Source organism: Pseudorasbora parva, chromosome 23, assembly GCF_024679245.1.
Source record: "Pseudorasbora parva isolate DD20220531a chromosome 23, ASM2467924v1, whole genome shotgun sequence".
Taxonomy (NCBI): domain Eukaryota; kingdom Metazoa; phylum Chordata; class Actinopteri; order Cypriniformes; family Gobionidae; genus Pseudorasbora; species Pseudorasbora parva.
Window position 1 is genome coordinate 16563940 of NC_090194.1, and position 11410 is coordinate 16575349.

General features: G+C 40.0%; 1 protein-coding gene across 3 annotated transcripts; it reads right to left on the bottom strand.

The window, feature by feature from the left end:
- Positions 1 to 1452: 1452 nt before the first annotated feature.
- Positions 1453 to 11026, bottom strand: zfand5b (zinc finger, AN1-type domain 5b). 3 transcript variants are annotated; one of them, XM_067433734.1, is made up of 5 exons: positions 10870 to 11026; positions 4895 to 5069; positions 4582 to 4785; positions 3041 to 3169; positions 1453 to 2953 (listed from the first exon to the last, which is right to left on the bottom strand). In XM_067433734.1, exons 2-5 carry the CDS (start codon positions 5046 to 5048, stop codon positions 2805 to 2807), a joined length of 636 nt encoding a protein of 211 aa, XP_067289835.1. In that variant the 5' UTR covers positions 5049 to 5069; positions 10870 to 11026; the 3' UTR covers positions 1453 to 2804. The 3 variants fall into 3 exon arrangements, with proteins under 3 accessions (XP_067289835.1, XP_067289833.1, XP_067289834.1); XM_067433732.1 differs by having other exon boundaries at positions 4582 to 4788; XM_067433733.1 differs by lacking the exon at positions 10870 to 11026 and adding an exon at positions 7588 to 8837 and having other exon boundaries at positions 4582 to 4788.
- Positions 11027 to 11410: the final 384 nt, after the last annotated feature.

Here is an 11410-nt window from a genome sequence, read left to right on the forward strand (position 1 = left end):
GTGAAAACAACACGTATACTATGCAGTGTTTTACCCAAACGTACAATATGGCAAAACCTATACACACGAGCTCTCTCGCGTGCGGTGCGGATGATCTGAAAACACAAATAAACAAGTAGGCTGCATTTCAGCAATCTCCATTTGAGATGTTCTGCTTAGTGTCATTCAGTTGTTCTGTTCTGTCAGGACTCACGAGCCAGTTCACTGAACTTGTGCGAGCTGCTGAAATATTTAGAGCAGAGCTCAACATTAATATTCATGACTCTTCCAAATAAGGCAAAAACAGAGCATTACATCCTAGGGACAATTTCTAGGGTGTAAATGGACCTGTAAAACTATCTGGACTTTTTTTCCCTTAAATAAGCCACAAACCCTCTATGTAGATATCGGAGAATTGTTTCAACTCATTCTAGGGCACCTTTTAATAATCGTTTTGGCACACCTGGCCAAGTGCTGGTGTACTGCCGAATTGTGACCATAGTAGGCGCTGTAGTAACGGTAGGGTTTGGATTGGGATTAGAAGGTCGGATTAGTGCAATACAGATCCTACTAGGGTAACACTCACAATTCAGTGGGTCACTTTCTCAGTAGAAAAAATGTAAAATACAGCTAAGACATCATTCAAAACTGTACAGGCAAAAAGAAACAAGACTTTGAAAGAAACTTTCTGCCGCCTCGGTTTTCTTTCTCACAAAAATGAACTGAAACTTATTTTGTACATGCCTCAGTTGCAATAACCAATAATTCTATCTATTGAAAACTTGAAATGTGATATTTAAATAAACCAATTCAGTCAAAAAAAGTCAAAAATTCCCCCTTTGCTTTTTTCACAATTCAACTTGGTTACATCAGCTGTCTTGAGTGAGACACTCGACTGATTCGTTTAAAAACACTGACCCATTCAGAAAGGCTGGATCCCAAATGGCAAACTTCTATGCACCTTCGATCTTGTGATAATTTTTACAATGGCTGAACGAGACCGTAGGGTGTCCCATTCATCATTTTAGGTTTCAGAAGGGCACTTGCTATGACACACTTCAGCTGAGCTCGCAAGTTTGTGAGCTACGCAGAGGACTGCACCTGGCAGTCAAAGTGGCATTAAGTCACCAAAGTGCAGAGCAACAAAAGTATTAAGACTCATCTGGTGGTCAAAACCATAAATAGCAGCTCCCAAACTCTCATTACAGCTGCTTGTTCTGCAGATAACTAACATTTTATTTTAAAGTATTAAAATATTTCACACAGTTTATTCTACTAATGCCAAAACGTCTAGATGTTTAATTTGTCATTTTGATTGGGCGACAGTCTGGTTGTGTTACAGATCTGGCAATCCTGTGCTGCATTGACCAATCAGCATCTAGGACCATTTAAAGCTCTCGTATTTTGCACAAATAAATCTTAGAAGGAACAATTTATTACACCAGTGAAGTATAAAACAGTACAGGACACATATTAATGATATCTCTGTACATAATTTTATTTACATGATACAATTTCGCAGTAATGTCGGATAACAAGATTATATGCGCAATACATATAATAAATAAAGATGGTTTGTACAAACTTGCATAACTAAAATCAAAATCAGAACAGATGGTTAGTTTTACTGTGTAAACTGACAAAGCTCTAAAATAAAACAGCACTGTGCAGCCAGACCCCGAAACAGGAAACGGACTGAGCCTCAGATTCAAAGATGGCATTCACCGAGTAGACTAGTCACATACTCACACCGACTCACAACACAAGCACACTCAAAGGGCTGATTAAATGACACTAAACAATACCATTGATTTCTTACCTGATTTAACACTCAATACCCACTGAATAGATCAATCTCACACACAAGAAAGGTGAATTAGAGGAAAAAAAGAAAAGATGGTCTTCTAGTATGCGGTCAACTGTAAAATACTCATTTCACTAACCATGCAAAACACCCACTTAAAATGCAACTCTCTGAACAAGCCCAGGAACCATGTTTTCGTACACTGGTGTCATTACAAATCAATGGAAAAAAAGTTAACTTAAAATGACTTAAAGGGTCATGTGGAAGGATCAATAATTGTTAGTTGTCTATGTCTAACTCCGTCCATACCATAGTGGACATGTGGTATCATGGTTGCTCAATTGATCATGAAGTATTCTGGTCTGGCTGCATTAAACAATCGGAACTGGATTATATATATTTTTTCACAAAGTCTGTCAATGGTTAAAAACAAATCTTAAACATGAGAAACCCAGCATCACTCCAATATCTCAATGACTCCCGTAGGCTGATGCTCAAGCAGAGAAGTGGTTGATAAATGTCGAAAAGGCTGACTCTAATGGGAGGGCGAAACGTTCGACCTGGAGGAAACAGAAGAGCGTCCATTTGCTACATGAGCCAGCCATGCACTGTTGCCCTGACGGCGCTCGGGTCAGAGCAGTAACAGTCTTCAGAGAGTCCCGCGTCATGAGACCAACCAGGAGACACGATCACAGAGTAAACTAATGACGATCACGACGGACAGTCAGCCTTTAACACAAGAATCAGATTCCAGGATACTCCGAAACGGACACGTTAGGCAATGTCTCTGGCTTCATACCTTTTATAGACTCTTTTTTTTTGTTCTTTTAACTTGAAGATCATATACCAACAACAGAAAGCAAAAGAAAGATGGAAACAAAGTGATCACTCATGCATTGGCTTAGAAACAAGATTCTTTCCCGTACTGGAATTAAAAAAAACTAGTCTTTAGAATCACAGGTCAAAGTGCGAGTCCTTTTATCTGATCTCTCGCAAAATCGAGGTGAAGACGGCGAGGGGTTTATATTCTCTGAATCTTATCGGCGACCACCACGGGGTTCTCTTTGCGGATCTTGGCGGCGGCCTCTGCCTTGTAGTCGTAGGGGCAGTTGTGCTTGTCCGAGTAGCGATGAAGTCCACAGAAGAGATTCCCACAGCGGCAGTCGAACCCTGATGAATGAGACATCAGTATTAGAATGCGTGGACGGAGCATTTATATCATGTACATTACATTTGTAGGAACACGCTGGTTCTCACCTGTCAGGCCGACTTTCTTGCGGCACATGAAGCACCTGTTCTTCTTTGGTTTGGGGGCGTCGGGCGTCTTGGCCTCTTCCCCGTCAGCCGAGCTCGGAGGTGCAGCGGACGCTGTTGGCTGAGTGACGACTGGAAAGACATGCACAGGAATTAGCAACCCTAAAACAACTACATGCCATAAACAAAGCATTAACTTGTTTTTTGCCATTTCATCTTCAGTGTGCAGGCATTTTTTTGTAGCTTTCCAATTTTAATTATTGTGGCACACTTAGACGTTTTTGACTTTTTCAGGCACAGACGAGTTTTTTGGTGAAAATGTCTTCAGTTAAACCTATGGAAGCTAGTTTCCACCACCTCTCCCCCCCCACAATTGCATAATATAAACTTTACAGTTCTTGGTACACAAAACCAATTTGTTTTTAGTGTTGTGCAAGCAGTCGGCACTGTGATTCGAATTAAATCTTTAGAATTGACTGCAGAGAGTGATCTGTGTTTAGCTGGTATGAGGAAAAAAAAATTGCTTCAGTGTTCAAAATGGCATACTAGTCTCAAAGTGCAATCACATTTAAGAAATTCTGCGCACACACAAAAAACAAACAAAAACATCCCTTCTACTGTGTGTCAACATATGAAGCAAATCAAGCAGCTTTCTGTTGGCCAATACAGCGAATTCACACGCCTGAACTAGGGATGCTCATTTCGTTTAAATTTTCCCGTCAGACAACCGATGCTCATTAATCGTTTATTAACCGTTTACTGATAAGATTAAAAATATAGAATTGGCATTAAATAAAATTACAATTGACGAGTGTGTGACCCGTTAACAAATATTTTTTCATGTGTTTATTCTACCGTGCAAACATCAGAACAGCTCAACAACAGAACCTGGATTCACACATTAGCACAGTTTCACACACTCATGGCTCAAATACACCATATATGAGTCTGAAACTGCTCCATTGGGCTGTAATCATGAGGCGTGTTTCAACCGAACCAGGAAAGACCTCAATTGGATAGACCTACAACCAATCAGAGCGACGTATTGTCAAATGTCAACAGAGGAGTTCAACTGCACCGTGTTGCCAAGTCCGTGGTTTTTTTCCACGAGTTGTTTTCTATGTCCGCGGATTGAAGTGACTATTATGTGATATATAGACCCATGAGTGTGAATTTTAGCAGGCAAACTTGCCAACATAACACACATTTTACCCCCCCAAACACATCAGATTTATCTTCCCAGCGCTGAAGTACCCCTTTAGCTAAGTGTTAATCGTTCTAATTTCTAAATTGGTTAACGGTTAAACGGTCAATATGAGCATCCCTAGCCTGAATCCGTGTGCATGTTGAAATAATTTGTCCTCAATGTTATAAATGAACCAGAACCATGGAGCTGTTATTTTGGACATATCCTTGACTCCTTTCAAACTAGTGTTCAGACTTTCATAAATATGTTTAAAGTGTTCCGAACACAGCTTGAGAGTGCCTGAAACAGGTTGAGTGGAGACACTTCACAGACCCAAGTCTGATGCAGAAATACCAACCTGGTTCAGGAACATCTACTTTTGGCGAGACCACCTCATCTTCACAGGAAATGCTCATCTCCGTCATCTGTTGAGTCACCGGAAGGGCAGCGGCGGTGCTGTTGGGCGACTCGGCGCTAGCAGCAGAGGAGTTGTTTAGTGTAGCTTCAATGATCTGGATGGCTGAAGCTTCAGAGGTAGGACTACTGGTGACACTGCTAGAAGCTGCTGGAAGAGACCAAATCCCCTTAGTGTTAATGAGATGCTAGAGGACAAATCGATCTTATGAACACGTCTGATCGTCCGTGAAGATGTTCAGAGTGGAAAAACATACCCATTGTGCTAATAGGACTGACTCCCCCATTGTTCTGTCTTGTTATGTTCTCTTTGTAACAGACCGAGCACATGCCATTGGTCCGAGGGTTGCCATAGAAACCACAGCCGGTGGCACAGAGCATGGGCGCGCTTTGATTGGTCTCCTGGGCCATCTCTCTGATTGTGGGCAATTCCTATAGACAACAAAACAAGCACCATGAATATGACAGCATGCGTGTGTGAAGTGGCAATCAAAGACGCGACAGGCTTCATTAAGAGGATTTACGCCGATAAAGGCGCAATGTTGCCGCAGACTGGGAATCAGATTAGGGGTCAGACGTTTTTTTTGGCATTAGTTTGGCACAAGCCTCATCTTTGCAAGGAACCACCTGATTCAAGCAGATTCCTGCAAACTTGCGCCACAGATCATGTTGAATTGTTTTACAACCAGGCTGAGCGGAATTCATACAAGACTTCCTGAAACCCAAACATTTAACCAATCCAACCAATAAAATGCTTCATTAAACTATATGGTGTGGTTACATCAGAAAAGGGACATCAGAAGAACAGGAATGTCAGTACTAAGATTAATCTGCAATGAAAATAATGCTGTGCACCCATTAGCAAAATTCAGCTAACAAGCTTCAAGTGAGTTTATTTTTTGACGCAAGCACACATTCATGAGAATGTAAGAGGTTCTTTACTTTTTGACTCCAAGCCTCCCTTTGTCAAACACAATATTTGGTACTTCTGGGGCCTTAACTTGATGTGCAAATGAGCCTAAATGTGCAAAATGTTCCTTAAAACGAGATTTATATAGTTGATCTTAGAGGGATAGTTCTGACATTTATAGTTCTGGGAAAATTCTGTCATTAATTCCTCACCCTTGTGACATTCCAAACCCATAAGACTTTCATTCAAATTTGGAATACAAAATGAAGATCTTTTTGATGAAATCAGAGCTTTTTGTCCCTCCATTGACAGCAACGCAACTTTGATGCTTTAAAAAGTTAATAAAGATTGTAAATCTAATCGATATGATGAGAGTGGTTTAAACTACATTTTCTGAAGAGACTCCATGGCTTTAAATAAAAAGATTTATCTCAGGCTTTTACTTCACATATAAACTTAGATCAGCAAACATAAGCTCAATTGACTGCTTGAAGGAACAAACCTCTTGCTTGAGAATGAACCTCATTGGTTCTTGAGGAAGCTTAAATGTGCTGCCCAACACGAGAATGAACCTCATTGGTTCTTGAGGAAGCTCAAATGTACTGCCCAACACGAGAATGAACCTCATTGGTTCTTGAGTAAGCTTAAATGTGCTGCCCAACACGAGAATGAACCCCATTGGTTCTTGAGTAAGCTTAAACGTGCTGTGTAACATGAGAATGAACCTCACTGGTTCTTGAGGAAGCTTAAATGTGCTGCCCAACACGAGAATGAACCTCATTGGTTCTTGAGTAAGCTTAAATGTGCGGTGTAACATGAGAATGAACCTCACTGGTTCTTGAGGAAGCTCAAATGTTCGGTGTAACATGAGAATGAACCTCATTGGTTCCTGCAGATGCTCAAATGTGCTGCGTAACATGAGAATGAACCTCATTGGTTCCTGCAGAAGCTCAAATGTGCGGTGTAACATGAGAATGAACCTCATTGGTTCCTGCAGAAGCTCAAATGTGCTGCGCAACACGAGAATGAACCTCATTGGTTCCTGCAGAAGCTCAAATGTGCTGCGCAACACGAGAATGAACCTCATTGGTTCCTGCAGAAGCTCAAATGTGCTCCGTAACATGAGAATGAACCTCACTGGTTCTTGAAGAAGCTCAGTTTCAAATTGAATCTGTTTATCATAAAGCAATCGAGTCTCTTCAGAATATTTAGACTAAACTGGTCAATTCATATGGATTAGTTTTACACTCTCTTTATGAACCTTTTAAGCACCAAAGTGGTAGTTTGAGCTGCTAACGGAAGGACAGAAACCTCTCAGATTTCATTAGAAATATATGTTCTGAAGATGAATGAAAATCTTGCACGTTTTGGAATGACTTGAGGGTGAAAAATTATAAAAATATATTTGTGGGTAAATCCCATTAAGATCAAGTGCAAATCAACTGTAGATGTACAGAAATGCCATAAATGTGTCTTTATGGTTGAGAAGACGCATGATAATCAACAGGGCAAGGAAATCCAAGTCCGTTCTCAGAAAGCACAATTTTTTTGTGCAAATACAAAGGTGTCAAGAAACACCCGTTTAATCACGGCTCATTCACACCGCAGATTTGAAAAAGACTCAAAAATGGGTGAGTAAAGCTGTGGAAATGTGGGAGTGAATAGAGAGCGGGATGAGGGGAGACAACCAATAAAACACAGACCTACAACACACTCATTTACATACAAATTAATATTTAAATGTGAGCGGAGAAAAAAAAAAGTTCTAACAAACAGTTACAGGTGTAGCTTGGGAGTATTTTTAAAAAACATAACTGACAGCAAACGGCATCAGTAGAGACTACTAAACAACTCATGAAAAAAAATCAAATATGTTCTGATAAATTATTTTTACATCGTAACTTAAGAAAAATTGGTCTATATGAAAAATGAGCAAGAACATTAAAAATGCCAAATAGCATTCATTCATTTTGTTTACGTGCACTACAATCGCTGAACAAAATGACATCAGTTTAACAGAAGGAATAAAGGCATAGTTACTTTTTTTGTCCATTCTTCTTTGAATTTTCGGTCTACATCATTGTCTTGTAGGTATCAGAATAATTTGTCATCGCCTTCATGAACAGACGTACCACTGTATCAGCGTCCTTATTTGCAAATATACATATTTCATTTGAAGACATGAGATGTGCGCATTCACAGTGCTGGTTCATGTTTGGAGCACTACTATAGTATATGAAGCGAGTCCATAACATAAAACGCGCTTGCTCCAGTCCGGAAATTAACTGTAATCCACAAAGCGAGTGTTAATCACATTGCAGCATTCCGCACAGAAACGGCTCTAATGTGCACTTTGTGTGTTACGTATACATTGTTACTGCCATATTTTCAATGTGTTGGTAAACTCCAGCTCTGAACAGTGTTTGCTGTTTGCAAATGCAAACATTTGTGCTAATTTACTGGGGAAACAGCTGTTATGGCATGTGTCTGAAGGCCAACAATGCAAAGCTGACCCTTTAAACATCAGTTAATGTTTCTCATTTAAAAATATTAAAGCCTATTTATCTTTAGATTTCATTTTATGCCAAGTTAACTGAATTACTGGTATATGAGCACCAAAATGTATGCCTGCTTCATTTTTCATATGCATAACTTTTTCACGACATTTACACGACACCTTTAGAAATCCTGATTCTAACCCAGATTTTGAGATTCAGGGTCAAAGACTTAGAGAACCACAGGTTGTTTGACATTTTTTTGTACTTTGTTAACATTTTCTGAATTGCTGTGAAATAAAGAGGGGAAAAATTGTTTTCCCAATTCCTTTATGAATCACACTAAAGCATTTGATGTGGTTAAGTCTGTTTCGGGAACAATTCACTGTTGGTTTGAACAATTAGCACAAACCAGATTCACCAAATCTATTTTTAAAATTATATTTTAAACAATTCTGCTGTGTCAAGAAGTAAAATTAAAAAAGCCCTGAAAACTCAAATCAATAGATATTTGGCCACACCACATATATGTCGCAATTTGTAAATAAGCAGCTGTGCACTGCACAGTTGCTGACATAGTGTGATAAAGGAATAAAGTCCCCATAGAGTGACAATTATGCTCACAACTATAGCTGCTCATGTATAAACCTGCACTACATTCAAATCTGTATCATTAAAGGATTGTATTTGTTCTGTTTGTAACGTCCTTGACAAAATAATGAATGATTTTTTTTATAACAACACCACCACAATGCATAGCTATCTATTTATATTACGTTTACTTTTTAAATGGTGTTTAACATTTTTGCTGTATCAAAACTACTTGTGACCCTCCTACTAGGCAGATGAAGTACAACCATGTTGTGTTGATGGGTAAACGCTGACTAGCCATGGCCCATGTGAGACGTAAATATATCTGTAGGTGGAACAGCTGGAACATTCTGTTCAAGCAGAGGCCGAATACAGCAGCAAACATCAAAACGCCCGAAGTGGAAACATTTAACACGGACACTTTCGAGCAATGAACCCGAAATCTGTCAGGAGTGACATGTCGGCGAGGGGCCCCGCGGTTCCGAGGGGGCCTCTTGTTTCCAAGTAAACAAGATTGCAGCATTTCACCTCCTCCGCCTTTTGGCATCAGAGGTTTTCCCCCGAAAATCCACCACATGGCCTGCGTCACGTGCGTGTGAGCCTGCTGCCCTTCGCACTCGCTCACACGGCTGGCTGGATTAGTTTTCATCCGTCACAAGGGTGCAATGTGACATGTTGTCCTGAACAGACTCCACCAGTGTCCCGACTATAAATACCCCCCCCCCCCCCCCCCCCCCCCCCCCCCCCATCGTCCTACCTGCCTCCATTACATCACACACACTCTTCTCTAGTATGAGCTGGTTTGCATAGCACCCTCCTCCCTACGCATGGCCTCATATATTCTGATAAAGCCAAAAATGGAAAATCCTCAATAGGGCTGTTTTTTTTTTCCTTCAGCCGATTCCCATGCGTATTGGCCATCTAGGTCCATTTATCCCTGTCTGGGTGACAGCAAAAACACGGCATATAGGGCAACACAAAGACATGAGTGATAAAACAAGTCAAATAAAACAAAAGCAAACCATTAAGCAAAAAAGATACCATAAATGGAGAAAGCCATCAGAAAACAGATCACTCAATGCTCACGTGTCCCAATGCATCAATATACGAAGCATTTAAAAGATGTGTGAAGCTAATACAAAGTCTAATAGTGCACTTTACAATGCAAAGATGCTATGCTTGTTATTCACTAGTTTGTGTACTTTTATACATCATATATATAGAGCTATATTAGCGTTCGAGGCCTCCTAATGAAATCCACTGAGTCATGCTAACATTAGCATCGCGGCTAACAAACACACAGGGGCATATAAAGCACGTAAAAAACTCAACACAACAGCTGCTGCCCTCGAACGGCCTGTTGTGTTCAAACTGAGTGGTTTGTGAGAATGAATGTGTGTGGATGGACGGTAATTTAGTTATGTACGTACTTTATATCTGGGTCAGGGTGAATATGCTTTGTGTTCTCCTTTGTTTCAAACACTCTTCCTGTTTGAGCCAAAGCACAAACCTTGATAAATATAACAAACTAACTATCCACCAACAGAACGCCAATTCACAACATATCAGTCAAGATACTGAAGAACAAACGGTAGGGAAATTATTTGTTAAAGACGTTTATTCATTCACTCAATGGTAAAGATACACAAACGAGCTAGCTTTATGTTTCCTGTAGCTTTATGTTACGACCGACACACAAAACAACCCAAATGAAACCGAATACACGATAATTGAGAGTTAATTAACTGAATAATGATAGTAATACATAAACAGACAATTCATTGTATCTGAACAAACATTCGAAGAGAAATACATGCAGCTACCAGCAACAAACGAGCTTATTTGTCATCTCCGCAATCTTCAAAGACAAAATCCGTTTAAACGCTAAGCAAACAGCGCGTTGCGATTAAAACATGCATGTTCAAACAAACAAAACAAAAAAAATCAGCTGTTTTCGTATCATATTTCAGCTTTTAGGTGGAAATGAACAACAGGCTAATTACACTAGCTAACATGCTAGCATCAGCTAACAGCCATATTTGGTTAAACTCGCCAAGTTAATCAGTTTAGACTAGAAACTAACACATTAAAGGACATTATGCCAACGAATAACTCTGGAAATAAAGATATTAGGCGTACTCGTTGTTTATTTCACCAAAAACGAATTATATTTTCCTATAATCGTTAGCATGAGCTTTTAAAAGGTTGTAATGTGGGGGTAAAGTGTTTTACTTGCCTTATCTGAGTAAAAAGAGAAGCTCCCGGAATAAAGAGACTATATATTAAACCCTTCGCGTTGGTCTGTGCCGCTAGTCCGCTGACGTGTGTGTTTCAATGTGTATGTGTGTTTTTCGGGCTGCTGTTTGTTGGTTTTCTTTAATAGTGTGCGTGACGTCACGGTGATTGACACGTCCGCGGGGCGGGGCTAACTGCGCCAGTCACAACAAGTTTACTGTACAAAAACAACCTTCTGCTCTGAAGCAATAGCTATTAGTGCAGTGGGCAGGGGTTGCATTGCATTGTCATGATCGTAAAACACTGGTTTCACGGTTCACTACAATTTGTGGGAGTTATATGGACGAGTTTGTCCTAAATTTGAAGATGTTTTGAGACAAACTGAGGCAGAAAAATCTAATGACGTTTGACTTATTTCCACTAATGATTTCCAAATGACTTCTGAGTACTGTGATAGTACTGATGTGGCAACAATTTCATCCCAATTACCAGTTAGCGGATATTAGCCATCACCTGGGTTGGGAAAGGTTCCTTTTAAAATG